This window comes from Oncorhynchus keta, chromosome 23, assembly GCF_023373465.1.
Source record: "Oncorhynchus keta strain PuntledgeMale-10-30-2019 chromosome 23, Oket_V2, whole genome shotgun sequence".
NCBI lineage: Eukaryota > Metazoa > Chordata > Actinopteri > Salmoniformes > Salmonidae > Oncorhynchus > Oncorhynchus keta.
Genome location: NC_068443.1, coordinates 8,028,635 through 8,051,134, shown reverse-complemented (window position 1 = coordinate 8,051,134; position 22,500 = coordinate 8,028,635). Strand labels below are relative to the sequence as shown.

Sequence of the window (22,500 nt, the reverse complement as noted above, 5' to 3'; positions counted from 1 at the left end):
CTCTCGGTCCCAGCTTTGACGCACCTGTACTGACCTCGCCTTCTGGATGATAGCGGGGTGAACAGGCAGTGGCTCGGGTGGTTGTTGTCCTTGATGATCTTTATGGCCTTCCTGTGACATCGGGTGCTGTAGGTGTCATGGAGGGCAGGTAGTTTCCCCTGGTGATGCGTTGTGCAGACCGCACCACCCTCTGGAGAGCCTTGCGGTTGAGGGCGGAGCAGTTGCCGTACCAGGCTGTGATACAGCCCGACAGGATGCTCCCGATTGTGGATCTGTAGAAGTTAGTCAGGCTTTTGGGTGACAAGCCAAATTTCTTCAGCCTCCTGAGGTTGAAAGAGGCGCTGTTGCAGTGTTTTTCCTGACACCACACTCTGAGGGCTCCTCCCCTCCTCCCTGAAGGCTGACTCATCGTTGTTGTTCATCAAGCCCACTACTGTTGTGTTGTCTGCAAACTTGATGATTGAGTTGGAGGCGTGCATGGCCACGCAGTTGTGGGCGAACAGGGAGGTACAGGAGGGGGCTGAGCACGCACCCTTGTGGGGACCCAGTGTTGAGGGTCAGCGAGGTGGAGATGTTGTTTCCTACTTTCACCACCTGGGGGCGGCCCGTCAGAAAGTCCAGATGGGATAGGGCCGTGTGCACTGTGATGGCTATTGCATTATCTGTGGACCTGTTAGGGCGGTATGCAAACTGAAGTGAGTCTAGGGTGGCCGGTGATATAATCCTTGACTAGTCTCTCGAAGCACTTTGGGGTCATTTAGAATTGTCCTTGTTTTTGAAAGAAATGCACATTTTTTGTCCATTTAAAATAACATCAAATTGATCAGAAATACAGTGTAGACATTGTTAATGTTGTAAATGACTATTGTAGCTGGAAACGGATGATTTTTAATGGAATATCCACATAGGCGTACAGAGGCCCATTATCAGCAACCATCACTCCTTTGTTCTAATGGCACGCTGTGTTAGCTAATCCAAGTTTATCATTTTAAAATGCTAAATTATCATTAGAAAACCCTTTTTCAATTATGTTAGCACAGCTTAAAACTTTCGTTCTGATTAAAGAAGCAATGGAACTGGCCTTCTTTAGACTAGTTGAGTATCCGGAGCATCAGAGTTTGTGGGTTCGATTACAGACTCAAAATGGACAGAAACAAAGAACTTTCTTCTGAAACTCTTCAGTCTATTCTTGTTCTGAGAAATGCAGTCTATTCCATGCGAGAAATTGCCAAGTAACTGAAGATCTCGTACAATGCTGTGTACTACTCCCGTCACAGAACAGCGCAAACTGGCTCTAACCAGAATAGAAAGAGGAGGGGGAGACCCCGGTGCACAACTGAGCAAGAGGACAAGTACATTCGAGTGTCTTGTTTGAGAAACAGATGCCTCACAAGTCCTCAACTGGCAGCTTCATTAAATAGTACCCACAAAACACCAGTCCCAACTTCATCAGTGAAGAGGCGACTCCGGGATGCTGGCCTTCTAGGCAGAGTTCCTCTGTCCAGTGTCTGTGTTCTTTTGCCCATCTTAATCTTTTCTTTTTAATTGGCCAGTCTGAGGTATGTATTTTTCCTTGCAACTCTGCCTAGAAGGCCAGCATCCCGAAGTCACCTCTTCACTGTTGATGTTGACTCACTCTTTGACTCTCTTTTGATGTGTTCTTCCTCTTGTTTCTCTCTCCTCATCTCTCTTTCTCCTCTTCCCTTCTCTCTACCCCTCTCCCCCCCCCCCCCTTACTTCCCTCCCTCCCCAGCTTTGGGGCTCTGATAGGTCTGTCCATAGCAGCAGTGGTCCTCCTGGCCTTCCTCATCACAGTCTGTGTCCTCTGCTACCTCTTCATCGCCACTAAGCCCAGTCGTCTTGACAACGGCCTGCCACTACGACCACCAGGTAACACAAGGGACCAGAGGTGGCGACATACCATAATAATGGGCCCGCTACTGACATACCATAAAGATGGGCCAGCTAGTGACTTATCATCATTAGTGTCTTGCTTGGGACATTTCATAATGATGGGCCAGTAGGGACATACCATAATGATGGGCCAGTCAGTGAGGTCCGGTTTCATAATGATGGGCCAGTAGTGACATACCATAATGATGGGCCAGTAGTGACATACCATAATGATGGGCCAGCTAGTGTCATACCATAATGATGGGCCAGTTAGTGTCATACCATAATGATGGGCCAGCTAGTGTCATACCATAATGATGGGCCAGTAGTGACATACCATAATGATGGGCCAGCTAGTGTCATACCATAATGATGGGCCAGCTAGTGATGTCTAGTTTCATAATGATGGGCCAGTTAGTGACATACCATAATGATGGGCCAGCTGGTGAGATACCATAATGAGGGGCCAGCTAGTGATGTCTGGTTTCATAATGATGGGCCAGCTAGTGACATACCATAATGACGGGCCAGCTAGTGACATACCATAATGATGGGCCAGCTAGTGACATACCATAATGATGGGCCAGTAGTGACATACCATAATGACGGGCCAGCTAGTGACATACCATAATGATGGGCCAGCTAGTGACATACCATAATGACGGGCCAGCTAGTGACATACCATAATGATGGGCCAGCTAGTGACATACCATAATGATGGGCCAGCTAGTGACATACCATAATGATGGGCCAGCTAGTGACATACCATAATGATGGGCCAGCTAGTGTCATACCATAATGATGGGCCAGCTAGTGACATACCATAATGATGGGCCAGTTAGTGTCATACCATAATGATGGTCCAGCTAGTGACATACCATAATGATGGGCCAGTAGTGACATACCATAATGATGGGCCAGCTAGTGACATACCATAATGATGGGCCAGCTAGTGATGTCTGGTTGGGAATAAAATGAACAAGTACAGCTGCAGTGTGTGTGTGTGTGTCTGTGTCTGTGCGTGCGTGCATGTGTGCCTGCGTGTGTGTCTCGGTATTTCAGGGTTGGACCCCCGAGAGGGCCCCAGCCACACCGGCCCAGCACCTTCCATCGGCCCTCAGGGCTTCAGGAAGCACTTCTTCAGCAGGAAGCTGGACTGTGACAACCAGCCACCCGACCCTGAGAGATTGTTCCAGAGGTGCTTCGTCACCACCGTCAACATGGAGGGCCCATCGTAGTGCTCTTAATATGTAGGGCACTTTGTAGGATGCTTAGGAGGTAATGGAGAGCCCTTCGTAGGACGCATAAAGGCCCAGTGCAGTCAAAAACGTGATTTATTTGTGTTTGATATATATTTAGGTTGGGATAATACTGTGACATTTTTTAAATAATGATGATGCCCTATTAGTGTAAGAGCTTTTTTGTAAAAGACTGCCTGAAATTTCAGCCTGTTTTGGTGGGATGGAGTTTTGGCCTGACTGGTAACATCACCAGGCAGTAAATTGGTTAATAGATTAATAGGCCAATAAGAAAGAGAGTTCCAAAAACTCAGCCAATAACAGCTAGTTTTCAGTTCTCCTCCTCCCAGACAGTCCTTTCAAAGTTCTTGCATGAGAAATTGCTCTTGTTAAGAAGCCATTGTTTCGTTTTGACCATTTTGATTCAAAACAATCACATTAAGGTACTTAATTTTTACCCAGAAATGATTTGATATTAAGATAAAAATGGATGCATTGGGCCTTTAATATGAAGGGCGCTTCGTAGGACGCTGTCTTCTAAAGGCAGCCAGATGCTTACTTGTTCTGACTGGAAATGAGTGTATAGAAGACTGCGCCACACAGTGGGAAGACTGAACCCACTTTAGAAACATTTCAGTTGAGCTTCTTTTTTTCCCTGTTGATGAAAATAAACTTCAAAAACAGAAAGACAGAAGTCACACTGGACAACTGTGGAGCCGAAGCATTGTCTGTCTTGCCTCACCTCTGTATTCCAATGTTGTTTGATGAAGCAAGAGAAGGGACAGAGGGAAATCTTTTCAGTCATTGTTTTGTGTTGAGAAATCCATTTGAACTGTGTCTGATTTAACAGAAGCTCGTGTGTCTTCAAGACAAAACACTCTTGAGATAACAAGCTCCTCAAACCAGCATTACTGAACTTCAACGCCGACAGTTTGTGTGATTCCTCACCTTCTATCTGGACACTGTTAACGATCGTCTACGTGTCTGTGTGTGAAATGTTTATTTGGTTGCCAATGTTGCCAATGGGACAACAAGTGTCTACAGCGTATTTGCATCCAATAGAACTGATAAGGAAGTAAATCAGACATAGTACAACACATAACAAACAGAAAGCTTCAGAAAGCCTCAGAAAGCCTCGGAAAGCTTCAGAAAGCCTCAGAAAGCTTCAGAAAGCCTCAGAAAGCTTCAGAAAGCCTCAGAAAGCTTCAGAAAGCCTCAGAAAGCCTGGCGCGCACAGCGGTGTCGTTTTGCCCTTATGTGGATTCCAGCTTTAAAAAGGTCATGTCTGCTTAATATAAAATACATGAAATTACTTGTTGAAACATTGCATGTTGAACTGTCATCTGTAAACTGTCATGTTGGATTTTCTCACAACTCAGCTTTGATTATGGCAGAGATTATAGAACCGGTTCCCATATGTCCCCCCCCATGTTCAGAAACACTTTAATTCATGTGGTCAAAGTCATTGTGTCGCCAATTTGCCATATACAATGGCTGCTGCATGCCATGAGGCATCAGCTGTGTGAGTCACTTCTTTGTTAGTCATGCTTCAAATAGAGAGAGTAACTTGTCAAAGAGGAAAGATGTGGCATCTTTATGGTGTTATCACAGCAGGCACCAAGTTTGATGTTCTCAATCTATTAGTGTGTGGCTGAGTGCACAACACATTAAAATGTACTTACAAAAATAAATGCATGTGGCCTTTCAATATTCAAAGTGCTTTATAAAAACAAAACTATTTCTTTATATACACATTTGAAAAAAAGTGTGAGAAGCAGATGCTATATCAATTTGTGATCAAACATTTACATAAGCTATCCAAGAGCACGGAGCTCTCCGACAACACCCCCATGTGGTTACATGAAACACAAACTCAAAACGGGACAACTGTTGACGAGATCGGGGGTGTTTGGAGCTCACCCTCTCCAACATGAACAGCAAAACACAGTGTATGTACATAAAGTATATACACATTATATATACTGTATGTATCTATGTACATAATCTCCATATATGCCTCTGGATAAAGAGGACCATAGGAATGAAGAGAGTAAAACCATTCTGCCACTCAGTGTTGATGACGTCACCATTTCCAACCACAATTAAGGGCTCTATTCAGTCTGTGAACCTGAAGAGTTACAGATTCCACAATAGAAATGTAAAGGTAATTTTCGACTGAGCCGACATACGCAGCAGCGTTTACCGTGAATGCAGTCTCCGTTAAAATCTGGAACGTTACATTTTCAATCACGTTGTAAATCTGAACTCCCACAACGCGGATTGAAAAGAGCCCCGAGACATCAAACATCTCTTCTTTTATTCTCCAGCACCTACAACTACGTTGTCTGGACTTCTTCCCCATTCCCCTCATTGTAAAAACAGTGTGTTTAAAGCACTGAGTCAATAACAGGGAAGAAGGAGTAGACAGATGTCCATTATTTCTCTCATACACATGGTTCAATACAGTCCTTGAGAAGACAGAAATATCAGCTCCAAAAAAAATATGATCTTCATCAAGAGAGGACCGCACAAACGAAGCGATGGATCGCAGGTGAAGATAAACGGGGGTCATCCCCCATAACCCCATACTTATCTTGAGAACGCTGCAGTAACACATAAGTTGAAGCTACAGTAACATGAGCATGGTTACCGTTTTTCCCTTCATTATAAAGTGTGTTGATGACGTTGATGACTGTTTGCAAATCCAATCAGTTTTCCACATTGATTCAACGTCGTCGCATTGATTTGTTGTTATTGAAATGACATGGAAACAGTGTTAATCCAATCAGTCTTTACCCAGGAGGGGCATGTCATCATCAACAGTATGGACATATTGGGGCGGCAGGTAGCCGTGGTTAGAATGTTGGACTAGTAGCAGAAAGGTCGCTAGATTGAACCACCGAGCTGACTAGGTAAACATCTGTCATTCTGCCCCTGAACAGGCAGTTAACCCACGGTTCCTAGGCCGTCATTGTAAATAAGAATTTGTTCTTAACCTACTTGCCAAGTTAAAATAAAAATGTATTCAGCTAGCTGATCTAGCTTCAGTCGAGTGGTCATTTACTTCCCAAAGTAGAAATAAATAATTTACTACTCTTTCCTATTATTCTTTGTGACTCCGTGCTTTTTACACCCTGTTGGGGAAATGGTTTTAACTCATCACGACATGTTTATGATTATGTGATGCTAATCGAGGTTCACTAACAATAACATATATTGCATGGGACGGTGATATGCATCTCTATGTTTCTGCATCTTCACTAACCTCGTCCTCAGGCTATTGTGCACAGTGCATATAGGCCTGGGACATCAACCAATCAAAAGTTGGCCTTGGTGTGCGTGACCATAGAACTCTAATAGGAATTTAATTTTAGCGAATCACAAGACTGCAAGGCGTGGCTCTGTGCTTGTGGTGTGCTATCGTACGGGGAGGTTTAGGGGAAGGTGTTGTGGGAGATGATTGGTTTAAACCAGTGCCTTATGGTATGCGCTGGGAGTTTCTCCCGGCTCTCTGTACTGGCTAACGAAGGCCAAGTTTGACTCTCTGGTCCACCAGGCTCTCTGCGCATTTGGGCGGATGTGTCTGGGAATGGGAATCTTCACAAGTCAGTATTTTCTCCTGTTCATCCACAAACATACTGCAGTACAAAGGCTATTTACACAGGAAGCCTAATCCTGATATTTTCCCAATTATTGGCAAAAAATCTGAGTTGATTGATGTAAACACAGCCAAATCAACCCCATGTCCCTTTCTCAGTTAATTGTCTCACACCCCTCTAGCCTATTCTCGCACCCCTCTAGCCTATCCTCGCAACCCTCTAGCCTATCCTCGCCGCCCTCTAGCCTATCCTCGCAGCCCTCTAGCCTATTCTCCCACTCCTCTAGTCTATTCTCCCACCCCTCTAGCCTATTCTCCCACCCCTCTAGCCTATTCTCGCACCCCTCTAGCCTATCCTCGCAGCCCTCTAGCCTATCCTCGCAGCCCTCTAGCTTATTCTCGCACCCCTCTAGCCTATTCTCGCACCCATCTGACTGTTAGCATCTACTCAAACACGCCAAATTGTCTTTCAGTATCCAAACACATTAGCAAACTGACAATTTCGTCAGATGAGCCAAACCTCTTGATATTTGGCTGATTAGTTGTTGTGTGGAAGGTAACTGAAGGCTTTCAGATTCCACGGTCTCTCTTCTGATGACACCTATAGCTTCTCTCTAGGATGTAATTTCACAAAACAGCAGTATTTTTCTCAGGCAGGGTTTTTGGGTAAAACGGTAAGTGTCCAGACCTGACACTCTGTACTGCAGGCCTAAAGTGATCAAAGACTGCATGAGTGTCAATCAGATGTAATTTTTCAGCCCCAGAGGGAGCCATGTAACAGCATGGAAGACATTCAACAACATGGAGAATTTATCAGCGCCTCAGGTTACAGAATGTAGCCTAGATGTTGAAAGGAGTTGTCTTGGGAAAATGGTACATGAATTGCCTATGACTGGTAGTGAACAAGAAGACCATCATGGTACTATGATTTCAATTATAACGGTGCAGTAGAAAAGGGGAGTCCAGGAATGGCTGCAATGACAAGTTGGCTGCCATTATCAGCCAATGACAATCCCCGTTTGGTCGAGTCATGACTAGTAATGACAGGAAAGACATGGGTGAATGAATGGATAAAATATACTAATTAGTTCACAACCCATTTTTCATGACAGCACCGGGATGTCTGATGTCACAGTGCTCCCGAGTGGCGCAGCGATGTAAGACACTGCATCTCAGTGCTAGAGGCGTCTCCACAGACCCTGGTTCGATTCCAGGCTGTAATCACAACCGGCCGGATTTGGGAGTCCCATAGGGAGGAGCACAATTAGCCCAGCGCCGTCCGGGTTTGGATTTGGCCGGGGTAAACCGTCATTGTAAATAAGAATTTGTTCTTTAAACGGTCTTGCCTAGTTAAAAAAATATTTTTTTTAAAGTTCAAATAAATAGGGCTCTGGTCATAAGTAGTTGACTATATGGGGAATAGGGTGCCATTTCAGGAGCAACCAAATGGCTTCTGAGCTTCGTCTCTATGACAACCAACCCACTGAGGGTTCTAAGTGGTAGAAGACAGCCCTCTAGTGGACAAGGTGTATTTTACAAGCAAACCATGAACCAGAAGACATGGGTGAATGAATGGCTAAAATATACGAATTAGTTCACAACCCATTTTGTGTGGGATGTCTGAGGTCCCAGTGCTCCCGAGTGGCGCAGCAGTCTAAGGCACTGCATCTCAGTGCTAGAGGAGTCACCACAGACCCTGGTTCAATTCCAGGCTGTAATCACAACCGGCCATGATTGGGAGTCAATTGCACAATTGGCCCAGCGTCTTAAGGGTTTGGCCAGTGAAGGCCATCATTGTAACTGACTTGCGTAGTTCATTTTTTTTAAATTAAAGAAAACATTTTGGTATCAAATGAAAAGTATTTACATAGATTTGAAAAACTGATTTCACACTTTTAAAACAGATGCCACACAAAAACCATTGATTTAAAAGTTTAACAAACCATACAACTCTATGCACAAGGACTACTTTGAATAAATATTTCACAACATATTTAGTGGAAGAACTACGCGGATGCAACGTTTGGTAACAGAATTATTAAAAATCTCCCTGTTTATGCAACATTTTCCCCAAAAATGTAAATCAGGTAACAGGATTATGGGTCCCTGATCTGTACTATACAGAAATGCATAATTATGGAAAATGTATGAATGTCTTTCTCTTCACAGTGATGTATCCTACGCAGGTATGTGGTAGTAGAGTAGTGGCCTGAGGGCAAACACTACCTGTGGTGAAAAATGACATGAAATGTATGTCATGTAATATACACTGCTCAAAAAAATAAAGGGAACCACTCTAATAACACATCCTAGATCTGAATGAATTAAATATTCTTAATAAAATACATTTTTCTTTACATAGTTGAATGTGCTGACAACAAAATCACACAAAAATTATCAATGGAAATCAAATTTATCAACCCATGGAGGTCTGGATTTGGAGTCACACTCAAAATTAAAGTGGAAATCCACACTACAGGCTAATCCAACTTTGATGTAATGTCCTTAAAACAAGTCAAAATGAGACTCAGTAGTGTGTGTGGCCTCCACGTGCCTGTATGACTTCCCTACAACGCCTGGGCATGCTCCTGATGAGGTAGCGGATGGTCTCCTGAGGGATCTCCTCCTAGACCTGGACTAAAGCATCCGCCAACTCCTGGACAGTCTGTGGTGCAACGTGGCGTTGGTGGATGGAGCGAGACATGATGTCCCAGATGTGCTCAATTGGATTCAGGTCTGGGGAACGGGCGGGTCAGTCCATAGCATCAATGCCTTCCTCTTGCAGGAACTTCTGACACACTCCAGCCACATGAGGTCTAGCATTGTCTTGCATTAGGAGGAACCCAGGGCCAACCGCACCAGCATATGGTCTCACAAGGGGTCTGAGGATCTCATCTCAGTACCGAATGGCAGTCAGGCTACCTCTGGCGAGCACATGGAGGGCTGTGCGGCCCCCCAAAGAGATGCCACCCCACACCATGAATGACCCACTGCCAAACCGGTCATGCTGGAGGATGTTGCAGGCAGCAGAACGTTCTCCACGGCATCTCCAGACTCTGTCACGTCTGTCACGTGCTCAGTGTGAACCTGCTTTCATCTGTGAAGAGCACAGGGCGCCAGTGGGGAATTTGCCAATCTTGGTGTTCTATGGCAAATGCCAAATGTCCTGCACGGTGTTGGGCTGTAAGCACAACCCCCACCTGTGGACGTCGGGCCCTCATACCACCCTCATGGAGTCAGATGCACATTTGTAGCCTGCTGGAGGTCATTTTGCAGGGCTCTGGCAGTGCTCCTCCTGCTCCTCCTTGCACAAAGGCGGAGGTAGCGGTCCTGCTGCTGGGTTGTTGCCCTCCTACGGCCTCCTCCACGTCTCCTGATGTACTGGCCTCTCTCCTGGTAGCGCCTCCATGCTCTGGACACTACGCTGACAGACACAGCAAACCTTCTTGCCACAGCTCGCATTGATGTGCCATCCTGGATGAGCTGCACTATCTGAGCCAGTTGTGTGGGTTGTGGACTCCGTCTCATGCTACCACTAGAGTGAAAGCACCGCCAGCATTCAAAAGTGACCAAAACATCAGCCAGGAAGCATAGGAACTGAGAAGTGGTCTGTGGTCAACACCTGCAGAACCACTCCTTTATTGGGGGTGTCTTGCTAATTGCCTATAATTTCCACCTGTTGTCTATTCCATTTGCACAAGAGCATGTGAACTTTATTGTCAATCAGTGTTGCTTCCTAAGTGGACAGTTTGATTTCACAGAAGTGTGATTGACTTGGAGTTACATTGTGTTGTTTAAGTGTTCCCTTTATTTTTTTGAGCAGTGCATTTTTGTTGTATAATGTTGCTGGACTCCAGGAAGAGAAGCTGCTGCCTTGGCAGAGCTAAATGGTGATCCTTAATAAATATGTACACAAAAAGGTAGAAATATGTAATAACCTAGTTTTAATGAGCTCTGCCCCAATACAAGACCACATTTGGTTGGTCCGCACCAGTCCAAATCTTAAAACAAAATCATAGTTGTCTCCACTATATGAACAAAAGTATGTGGACACCTGCTTGTTGAACATCTCATTCCACAATCATGGGCATTAATATAGAATTGGTCCCCCCCTTTGATGATATAACAGCCTCCACTCTTCTGGAAAGGCTTTCCACTAGATGTTGGAACATCGTTCTGGGGACTTGCTTCCATTCAGCCAGAACAGAATTAGTGAGGTCAGGCACGGATGTTGGGCGATTAGGCCTGGCTCGCAGTTGGCGTTCCAGTTCATCCCAAAGGTGTTCGATAGGGTTGAGGTCAGGGCTCTACGCAGGCCAGTCAAGTTATTCCACACCGATCTCGACAAAACATTTCTGTATGGACCTCGCTTTGTGCACTTTTGAGCTTTTACACCCCTCCAGCTGATGCTTGGCATTGCGCATGGTGATCTTAGGTTTGTGTGCGGCTGCTCGGCCATGGAAACCCATTTCATGAAGCTCCCGACAAACAGTTATTGTGCTGATGTTGCTTCCAGAGGCCGTTTAGAACTCGGTAGTGAGTGTTGCAACCGAGGACAGGCGATTTTAACGTGCTACATGCTTCAGCACTTGGCGGTCCCGTTCTGTGGGCTTGTGTGGCCTACCACTTCACGGCTGAGCCGTTGTTGCTCTTAAACGTTTCCACTTCACACTAACAGCACTTACAGTTGACCGGGGAAGCTCTAGCAGGGTAGAAATTTGACAAACTGACTTGTTGGAAAGGTGGCATCCTTTGAGGGTGCCACGTTGAAAAGTCACTAAGCTCTTCAGTATAGCCATTCTACTGCCAATGTTTGTCTATGAAGATTGCATGTCGTTGTGCTCTATTATATACACCCGTCATGAATGGGTGTGGCTGGTGGCTGAAATAGCTAAATCCACTAATTTAAAAGGGTTGTCCACATGCTTTTGGCCATACAGCATACCTGTGATGCACACAAAGTACTTTATTTTCAACACAAAATCACAACTGTGTGTAAGGGACAATCTCATTAAAAACATGGTGAAACGCTTGTAACCAACCATAAAGGGTCCTAATTCTTTCCTCCAGCTTACCTCCTTTAAAAGGGCCAATCTAGCAGTTGAAACAAAATCGAAGTGTTTGTCTCCACCCGTTTCGGTAAAAAGCGGGGGGTTGAGCTGAAGAAACGTAATCACTCAAATTCCTAGAGATATGGATGCAGGGACTGACCATCCATGACATCAAAATTGAAGTTTTCACCATGTCATTAGGATATAGTGTTTTGTTTACATTTACATTGTTTACAAACATTGGAGTAAAACAAGCTTATATTTTGGGTTCTGATGGGGTAAAACTGTGGAACTAAGCTCCTGAGGCATTTTTAAGTCAAATTCTTCTAGAATTAAATGGTACTATATCATTACTTTAAAATGTCCAAAAATGAATCTAGCAACTGTAGATTACCCCTTTAAATATTCAGGAAAGTGGCCTCTTCGTGTGTGAAATATAGACAACCATTAAACATACTAAGCATAAGATCTCCTTTAAACTAGCGGCTCTATATGTAAATATGAATATAATGAATGTGGTGATTGACTATATTATCTATGTACAGAATAAATATTAAATAATTGGTCTACAGGTGAACAGTGAAATCGGAGATGAAAGTCCGTGTTTGTTTGATCCGTCATAAGGTTTTTAAAACACTTATCTTGTTGAAATAGTTTTGAAACCCTACGACCAGAATATACAAATATTACACAAGTGGTCAGGTAAAATACAAATAATTTACAAAACTTCAACATTATGGGCCTCCATTTTCTGTACGGTGTGCAGTGTCTGACGACAGAAGACCTACTCTGTTATGTAGAGACCAGGGTTGGGGTCAAATTCCATTTGAATTCCAGTCAATCCAACAAGTACACTGAAAAGCAGATTCCAATTCTAGTCCATGCTTTTCAATGAGGAAAATGTGGAATCGGAATGAATTGAAATGGAATTGATCCCAACCCTGACAGAATTAACATCAGGAGGTTAGAAAGACACTCAAATAATACTTCATCAACACCTTTTGGGGGATATCGGACTGACTACACCTTTTGGGGGATATCGGACTGACTACACCTTTTGGGGGATATGGGACTGACTACACCTTTTGGGGGATATGGGACTGACTACACCTTTTGGGGGATATCGGACTGACTACACCTTTTGGGGGATATCGGACTGACTACACCTTTTGGGGGATATTGGACTGACTACACCTTTTGGGGGATATTGGACTGACTACACCTTTTGGGGGATATTGGACTGACTACACCTTTTGGGGGATATGGGACTGACTACACCGTTTGGGGGATATGGGACTGACTACACCTTTTGGGGGATATGGGACTGACTACACCTTTGGGGGATATGGGACTGACTACACCTTTTGGGGGATATCGGACTGACTACACCTTTTGGGGATATGGGACTGACTACACCTTTTGGGGGATATTGGACTGACTACACCTTTTGGGGGATATCGGACTGACTACACCTTTTGGGGGATATTGGACTGACTACACCTTTTGGGGGATATTGGACTGACTACACCTTTTGGGGGATATCGGACTGACTACACCTTTTGGGGGATATTGGACTGACTACACCTTTTGGGGGATATGGGACTGACTACACCTTTTGGGGGATATGGGACTGACTACACCTTTTGGGGGATATGGGACTGACTACACCTTTTGGGGGATATCGGACTGACTACACCTTTTGGGGGATATCGGACTGACTACACCTTTTGGGGGATATTGGACTGACTACACCTTTTGAGGGATATTGGACTGACTACACCTTTTGAGGGATATTGGACTGACTACACCTTTTGAGGGATATTGGACTGACTACACCTTTTGGGGATATTGGACTGACTACACCTTTTGAGGGATATTGGACTGACTACACCTTTTGAGGGATATTGGACTGACTACACCTTTTGAGGGATATCGGACTGACTACACCTTTTGAGGGATATTGGACTGACTACACCTTTTGGGGGATATTGGACTGACTACACCTTTTGACTGATCATTGCACTACAGCTTTTCAGGGATCATTGAAGTTGTTTGAGTTTCAACTCTAGACCACCACAAAGAAACGGAGAACATACACGGAGTAAATATGATCAGGAACACATTCCTAATATCGAGTTAAATTCTTCTTTAACCCGTCTCCTCCCCTTCATCTACACTGATTGAAGTGGATTTAACAAGTGACATCAATAAGGGACTATAGCTTTCACCTGGATTCACCTGGTCAGTCTATGTCATTGAGAGAGCAGGTGTTCATAATGTTTTGTATACTCTAGTGTCTAAGGAGTTTACAGCGGCTCCTCCTAGTGGTCATCAGCTCACTATGGTGATATTCTCAACACTAGTCACTATCTAGCCATGCTGCAGTGTACAGAAGAACAGGAATTTCTCTCATTGCAGCATGGCCATCTAGTGAAAACTGTTGTCAACCTAAAGTGTGAAACATGGACTGAATAGACTGATGTAAGGCTATGTCTCTAATGGCAGTCTATTCCCTATATAGTGTACTATGTTTTGGTCCCAAATGGCAGTCTATTCCCTATATAGTGCACTATGTTTTGGTCCCAAATGGCAGTCTATTCCCTATATAGTGCTGATGGATTCTATTAAAAGTGTAACATGTTTCAAGTTAAACTGTCATTTGTTTGTATCCTGTTTAGTGAAAGATTACTGTGAGTATTAATGGAGTTCAGGCCATGAAACTGTGTGTATGCTAGTTTAGAAATGTTGAACAAATCAGATAAGAGGAAATTGCCTAGGATCAGAGGGCAGGGTCAGGCCCAGAACAGAAGATGGACGGCATGCGATTCTGAAATATAGCTAAACAAAGAGACAACCATGGACATTTCACAGGGGAAAGGAGGGAATCTCATTGGGGCCATAAACTGTATAGCTGGGGAGGTGATGCCTACAAGGGAAGAGTATATTAAACTGTATAGCTGGGGAGGTGTATAAGGGAAGAGTATATTAAACTGTATAGCTGGGGAGGTGTATAAGGGAAGAGTATATTAAACTGTATAGCTGGGGAGGTGTATAAGGGAAGAGTATATTAAACTGTATAGCTGGGGAGGTGTATAAGGGAAGAGTATATTAAACTGTATAGCTGGGGAGGTGTATAAGGGAAGAGTATATTAAACTGTATAGCTGGGGAGGTGTGTAAGGGAAGAGTATATTAAACTGTATAGCTGGGGAGGTGATGCCTACAAGGGAAGAGTATATTAAACTGTATAGCTGGGGAGGTGTATAAGGGAAGAGTATATTAAACTGTATAGCTGGGGAGGTGTATAAGGGAAGAGTATATTAAACTGTATAGCTGGGGAGGTGATGCCTACAAGGGAAGAGTATATTAAACTGTATAGCTGGGGAGGTGATGCCTACAAGGGAAGAGTATAAAATGTGTTGTGACCTTTCTAAATGTATGCACTCAGCTGACTGTATCCTTGGTATTAAAAACACTCAAAACTCCTCTTGAGCTTTTGGTCTCAATTCCTTATTGCAGAGGTTGCAATTTTTAACAGAACACTACTTTTTACCAGGACCCATAGAAATCTGGCCAAAAGAAGTGCACTGTATAGAGAATAGGGTACCATTTGGGACTTCTCCACTCATCATTCTCCCAGATCAGCTGTGTGGCCTGTAGCCATCTAGTCTACTCATCATTCTCCCAGATCAGCTGTGTGACCTGTAGCCATCTATTCCACTCATCATTCTCCCAGATCAGCTGTGTGGCCTGTAGCCATCTAGTCTACTCATCATTCTCCCAGATCAGTCGTGTGGCCTGTAGCCATCTAGTCTACTCATCATTCTCCCAGATCAGCTGTGTGACCTGTAGCCATCTAGTCTACTCATCATTCTCCCAGATCAGCTGTGTGACCTGTAGCCATCTAGTCTACTCATCATTCTCCCAGATCAGCTGTGTGGCCTGTAGCCATCTAGTCTACTCATCATTCTCCCAGATCAGCTGTGTGGCCTGTAGCCATCTAGTCTACTCATCATTCTCCCAGATCAGTCGTGTGGCCTGTAGCCATCTAGTCTACTCATCATTCTCCCAGATCAGCTATGTGACCTGTAGCCATGTAGTCTACTCATCATTCTCCCAGATCAGCTCAAGGGACAAGCATAATATTTGGAATGATACTGATTGAGATGCACACTAAAACAGAGTGATGATTAGGACTATAACACTACATGTTAACGGAATCATCCAGCCAGGGGCCGCAGGAAAATCAGTCAGTTAGCATCATAACCTGTTTTATATTATATATATACACACACACACACACAGTTGAAGTCGGAAGTTCACATACACCTTAGCCAAATACATTTAAACTCAGTTTTTCACAATTCCTGACATTTAATCCTAGTAAAAATTCTGTCTTGGGTCAGTTAAGATCACCACTTCATTTTAAGAATGTGAAATGTCAGAATAACAGTAGAGAGAATGATTTCAGCTTTTATTTCTTTCATCACATTCCAAGTGGGTCAGAAGTTTACAAACACTCGATTAGTATTTGGTAGCATTGCCTTTAAATTGTTTAACTTGGGTCAAATGTTTCGGGTAGCCTTCCACAAACTTCCACAATAAGTTGGGTGAATTTTGGCCCATTCCTCCTGACAGAGATGGTGTAACTGAGTCAGGTTTGTAGGCCTCCTTGCTTGTTCACGCTTTTTCAGTTCTGCCCACATATTTTCTATGGGATTGAGGTCAGGGCTTTGTGACGGCCACTCCAATACCTTGACTTTGTTGTCCTTAAGCCATTTTGCCACAACTTTGGAAGTATGCTTGGGGTCATTGTCCATTTGAAAGACCCATTTGTGACCCAGCTTTAACTTCCTGACTGATGTCTTGAGATGTTGCTTCAATATATTACATTACATTTAAGTCATTTAGCAGACGCTCTTATCCAGAGCGACTTACAAATTGGTGCATACACCTTATGACATCCAGTGGAACAGCCACTTTACAGTAGTGCATCTAAATCTTTTTAGGGGGTGAGAAGGATTACTTACCCTATCCTAGGTATTCCTTGAAGAGGTGGGGTTTCAGGTGTCTCCGGAAGGTGGTGATATATCCACATCATTTTCTTTCCTTATGATGCCATCTATTTTGTGAAGTGCACCAGTTCCTCCTGCAGCAAAGCACCCCTACAGCATGATGCTGCCACCCCCATGCTTCACGGTTGGGAGGATGTACTTCGGCTAACAAGCCTCCCCCTTTTTCCTCCAAACATAACAATGGTCATTATGGCCAAACAGTTATCTTTTTGTTTCGTCAGACGAGAGGAGCAGTGGCTTCTTCCTTGCTGAGCGGCATTTCAGGTTATGTCGATATAGGACTCGTTTTACTGTGGATATAGATACTTTTGTACCTGTTTCCTCCAGCATCTTCACAAGGTCCTTTGCTGTTGTTCTGGGATTGATTTGCACTTTTCGCACCAAAGTACGTTCATCTCTAGGAGACAGAACGCGTCTCTTTCCTGAGCGGTATGACGGCTGCGTGGTCCCGTGATGTTTATACTTGCGTACTATTGCTTGTACAGGTGAACGTGGTACCTTCAGAAATTTGGAAATTGCTCCTAATGATGAGCCAGACTTGTGGAGGTCTGCAATTCTTTTTCCTGAGGTCTTGGCTGATTTCTTTTGATTTTCCCATGATGTCAAGCAAAGACGCACTGAGTTTGAATGTAGGCCTTGAAATACAGCCACAGGTACACCTCCAATTGACTCAAAGGATGTCAACTAGCCTATCAGAAGCTTCTAAAGCCATGACATCATTTTCTGGAATTTTCCAAGCTGTTTAAAGGCACAGTCAACTTAGTGCATGTAAACTTCTGAACCACTGGAATTGTAATACAGTGAAACATAAGTGAAATAATCTGTAAACAATTGTTGGAAAAATGACTTGTGTCCTGCACAAAGTAGATGTCCTAACCGACTTGCCAAACTAGTGGTGTGGAGTGGTTGAAAAACGAGTTAATGACTCCAACGTGTATGTAAACTTCCGACTTCAACTGTATATATTCTTATGTGCTTGTGTGTTTTCAATTCCTGTGCACTTTTGTGTGTCTGTCTGTCTGTGTTCAGTTCTCTGTATCTGAGGAGTCTGAGACATCGTCAGCCAGACGAGCTTGTTTCTTTCTGACGTTCCAGTGCAGACACTGAGCCAGGCTCTCAAACCAGTCATACACCAGATCATGACAACAGATGGATGGTACCGGATAGCACGACGTAGTGATCTTTATACTGCAGGGAGAGTAGGGGGAGACGGTGAGAGGAGAAGAGGGGAGGTGAGAGGAGTGGTAAGAGGGGGAGAGAAGGGAGAGGAGGGAGATTAGGGTTGATTAGTGTGGATCTTCCATTCTACCTGATTGTATGTGGAAGCTATTACACTGTAGTAAATGGTGGTAAGGTGAAGGACAGTGAAGTTACCAGTCTCCATGGCTGATCTCCTGTCTCTTCCTGCCATCGAACGACACCCAGCATGTGTTTCTGGCATCAGGGGAGAGGGTGATCTGCAGACAGACAGAGACAGACAGACAAGGTGAAGAGGTCAACACATCCATAAGACAGACAGATCCACTCCCTCTCTTCAACCCTCCCCTCTTCTCCCAACTCTCACCATCAGCTCGACCCCAGCGGGCACCACTATGGGTCTGAAGGAGAGGGAGTGTGGGCAGATCGGTGTGACCATGACGGCCGGGACATTAGGATGGATCATCGAGGCTCCCGCTGCTGCTGCATACGCTGTACTGCCTGTAGGGGTCGACACGATCACACCTGGAGCAGTGGAGGAAAGAGAGGGGAGAAGAGAGAGATTGGTACTGAAGACAGAAGAGTTTGTGTCACCACTGTGGCGCTGTGTCATGTACTGTACTCACCGTCTCCCTGTACAGAGGTGATGAGGCGTCCATCTAGGTACAGGTCAACATTAGACAGGTAGGAGGAAGGGCCTCGGTCCACCACCACCTCATTCAGAACCTACACACACACACACACACACACACACATTTTCAAACAGTATAGTTTTGAAACAAGGAATAATGGTTTAATCATTAAACTGAGTTTAGGTGACAGTATTTGATGACATGTCTAACCATTCATTGCTTTGTCAACATATGACGATGAAAAAAACACCATGTTGTTAAGCAAGCTAAGTTCACATTTGTCAATTAGCTTACTAGTTAGCTTCAAACAGTATAGTTTTGAAACAAGGAATAATGGTTTAATCATTAAACATGAGTTTTTGGTGAAATGTAAGTCCATTTATGACATGTCTAAATTCATTGCTTTGTCAATCATTATGACATGAAAAAAAATTACTTAAAGACATGAAGGTCAGTCCATCATTACATTAAGACATGAAGGTCAGCCCATCATTTGTCACATGAAGGTCAGCCCATCATTACTTAAAGACATGAAGGTCAGCCCATCCAACTGTTTACTGGACATGAAGGTCATCCATAACAAAGACATGAAGGTCAGTCCATCATTAGCATAGATATACAGAACATGAAGCCCACCATTTGGACAAAGGTGTAAATGTAAAAGTCCATCATTATGACATGAAAGAATTACAAAGCTGAAGGTCAAATAAACAAAGGGAAATGTCAGTCCACCATTACTTAAAGACATGAAGGTCAGTCCACCATTACTTAAAGACATGAAGGTCAGTCCATCATTACTTTAAAGACATGAAGGTCAGTCCATCATTACTGACATAAGACATTACTTAAAGATGAAGGTCAGTCCATCATTACTTAAAGACATGAAGGTCAGTCCATCATTACTTAAAGACATGAAGGTCAGTCCATCATTACTTAAAGACATGAAGGTCAGTCCATCATTACATTAAGACATGAAGGTCAGTCCACCATTACTTAAAGACATGAAGGTCAGTCCATCATTACTTAAAGACATGAAGGTCAGTCCATCATTACTTAAAGACATGAAGGTCAGTCCATCATTACTTAAAGACATGAAGGTCAGTCCATCATTACTTAAAGACATGAAGGTCAGTCCATCATTACTTAAAGACATGAAGGTCAGTCCATCATTACTTAAAGACATGAAGGTCAGTCCATCATTACTTAAAGACATGAAGGTCAGTCCATCATTACTTAAAGACATGAAGGTCAGTCCATCATTACTTAAAGACATGAAGGTCAGTCCATCATTACTTAAAGACATGAAGGTCAGTCCATCATTACTTAAAGACATGAAGGTCAGTCCATCATTACTTAAAGACATGAAGGTCAGTCCATCATTACTTAAAGACATGAAGGTCAGTCCATCATTACTTAAAGACATGAAGGTCAGTCCATCATTACTTAAAGACATGAAGGTCAGTCCATCATTACTTAAAGACATGAAGGTCAGTCCATCATTACATTAAGACATGAAGGTCAGTCCACCATTACTTAAAGACATGAAGGTCAGTCCATCATTACTTAAAGACATGAAGGTCAGTCCATCATTACTTTAAGACATGAAGGTCAGTCCATCATTACTTAAAGACATGAAGGTCAGTCCATCACTACTTAAAGACATGAAGGTCAGTCCATCATTACTTAAAGACATGAAGGTCAGTCCATCACTACTTAAAGACATGAAGGTCAGTCCATCCGAAAATGTCAAGAACTTTTAAAGTTTCTTCAAGCGCAGTCGCAAAAATCATCGAGCGCTATGATGAAACTGGCTCTCATGAAGACCGCCACAGGAAAGGAAGGACCCAGTTACCTCTGATGCAGAGGATAAGTTCATTAGAGTTATCGGCTTCAGAAATTGCAGCCCAAATAAATGCTTCACAGAGTTCAAGTAACAAACACACAATTACTTAGGTTCAAAAATAAACTAAAATGAACATCTACATGTCCAGAGGAAAACAACAAACAATGCATGCAGAGCAGAATTAGACCAAAATCCATTCATAATAAAAACTACAAAAATCAGCAATGAAGTTTTTGGAAACATCTACAGTGACCTCGTCTCATATCATTACCAAATCCTGCAATGCCAAGAGCTGAGAAGAGTCCCCTCATCCAGCTGGTTCACAAACCTGTACTGCTAACACACGGAAGCCTCAGGACCCTCATCCAGCTGGTCCTGGGGCTGAGAAATTCAGCCCAAATAAATGTTCACAGAGTTCAAGTAACAAACACACAATTACGCCAAAAATAAACAGGACCCTCATCCAGCTGGTCCTGGGGCTGAGTTAGACCAAACACGTTCATAATAAAACTACAAAAATCAGCCTGAGGACCCATCATCCAGCTGGTCCTGGGGCTGAGTTCATTACAAACATGTTTGACAACACACTGACGCCTCAGGACCCTCATCCAGCTGGTTCACAAACCTGTACTGCTAACACACGGAAGCCTCAGGACCCTCATCCAGCTGGTCCTGGGGCTGAGTTCACAAACATGTTCTACTAACACACGGAAGCCTCAGGACCCTCATCCAGCTGGTCCTGGGGCTGAGTTCACAAACATGTTCGACTAACACACGGAAGCCTCAGGACCCTCATCCAGCTGGTCCTGGGGCTGAGTTCACAAACATGTTCGACTAACACACTGACGCCTCAGGACCCTCATCCAGCTGGTCCTGGGGCTGAGTTCACAAACATGTTCTACTAACACACTGACGCCTCAGGACCCTCATCCAGCTGGTCCTGGGGCTGAGTTCACATACATGTTCTACTAACACACTGAAGCCTCAGGACCCTCATCCAGCTGGTCCTGGGGCTGAGTTCACAAACCTGTTCTACTAACACACTGAAGCCTCAGGACCAGAACATCCAATCAATCAGAATAAACCAAATTACAACACAGTCAGAACAAAAACGACATTATTAAAAACTACTACATTATTAGTCCAAGCTCAGTGAGCACAGCCTTGCCATTGAGAAGGGTAGACAGAGGAAAACATGGCTTCCCTGTAGAGTAAAGGCTGTGCAACCACTGCACAACAGCAGAACCCGAGACGGAGCTGTATTTGTAAAAAAAAATATAAAAACAATTACTGTAATTTCTCCAAATGTGAAATTATTCAAGGTTTCAAAGACCTCTCTGAAGAGGGTAGGCTACCCGTCCTGTTGGGGGGAGGACGCAGAGAGCTGTGGGTTGGCAGTGCACTACATTGCTGCCTGCCATAAGATGAGGGACAGTGTCTGACAGACCAACCAACCTCATCTTTGCCATTGTTATTGTCCATTGTAGTTATATTTACCCTTGATTATTGTTGTTAATGATTCACCCACTGACAATTTTGATTATTTTAATTCATTTTAAATAACTTAATTTCCAAAGTAAGCTTTGGCAATATGTACGTTGTTACGTCATGCCAATTTTTTAATTTTTTTAATTTTACCTTTATTTAACTAGGCAAGTCAGTTAAGAACAAACAAATTCTTATTTTCAATGACAGCCTAGGAACAGTGGGTTAACTGCCTGTTCAGGGGCAGAACGATAGATTTGAACCTCGGGGGTTTGAACTTGCAACCTTCCAGTTACTAGTCCAACGCTCTAACCACTGGGCTACGCTGCAACTTGAATTTAATTGAGTGTGTATGTCACACAAACTGTCCGAGCGCATTAAGGTCTGCGGTCAGAATCCGTCTAGGTGCGCCTTCGTAACCACGGCAACTGGCTCAACAGGGCCGCTAACATCCAGCCAGCCACGCTTTATTATGACTGCTGCCATGGAG

The 22,500-nt window shown here is 43.8% G+C and overlaps 2 protein-coding genes and 1 long non-coding RNA gene across 53 annotated transcripts in view; 1 reads left to right on the top strand and 2 right to left on the bottom strand.

Moving 5' to 3' along the window:
* Nucleotides 1-4,867, top strand: part of LOC118375285 (protein shisa-like-2A) — a 5,936-nt gene extending 1,069 nt beyond the window's left edge. The window contains exons 2-3 of the mRNA XM_035761802.2: nt 1,754-1,890; nt 2,956-4,867. Of these exons, the coding sequence (XP_035617695.2) occupies nt 1,754-1,890; nt 2,956-3,131 (313 nt within the window). The 3' untranslated portion in view covers nt 3,132-4,867. The remainder of the gene's footprint in view (nt 1-1,753; nt 1,891-2,955) is intronic.
* Nucleotides 4,868-10,656: 5,789 nt separating this feature from the next.
* On the bottom strand, nt 10,657-14,797 carry LOC118375286 (uncharacterized). Of its 50 annotated transcripts, XR_008076947.1 has the most exons (4): nt 13,309-14,797; nt 13,225-13,252; nt 13,142-13,169; nt 10,657-13,086 (listed from the first exon to the last, which is right to left on the bottom strand). It is a non-coding gene; the product is annotated as an uncharacterized LOC118375286 (long non-coding RNA). The 50 variants fall into 50 exon arrangements; XR_008076946.1 differs by lacking the exon at nt 13,142-13,169 and having other exon boundaries at nt 10,657-12,974; nt 13,031-13,114; nt 13,170-14,797; XR_008076922.1 differs by lacking the exon at nt 13,142-13,169 and having other exon boundaries at nt 10,657-13,002; nt 13,059-13,114; nt 13,170-14,797.
* Nucleotides 14,798-16,792: 1,995 nt separating this feature from the next.
* Nucleotides 16,793-22,500, bottom strand: part of nadkb (NAD kinase b) — a 25,139-nt gene continuing 19,431 nt past the window's right edge. For both annotated transcript variants that reach the window (XM_052476163.1, XM_052476164.1), the window contains 4 exons: nt 18,677-18,776; nt 18,418-18,575; nt 18,228-18,310; nt 16,793-18,041 (listed from right to left, as the gene is read on the bottom strand). In XM_052476163.1, the coding sequence (XP_052332123.1) occupies nt 17,879-18,041; nt 18,228-18,310; nt 18,418-18,575; nt 18,677-18,776 (504 nt within the window). In that variant the 3' untranslated portion in view covers nt 16,793-17,878. The remainder of the gene's footprint in view (nt 18,042-18,227; nt 18,311-18,417; nt 18,576-18,676; nt 18,777-22,500) is intronic.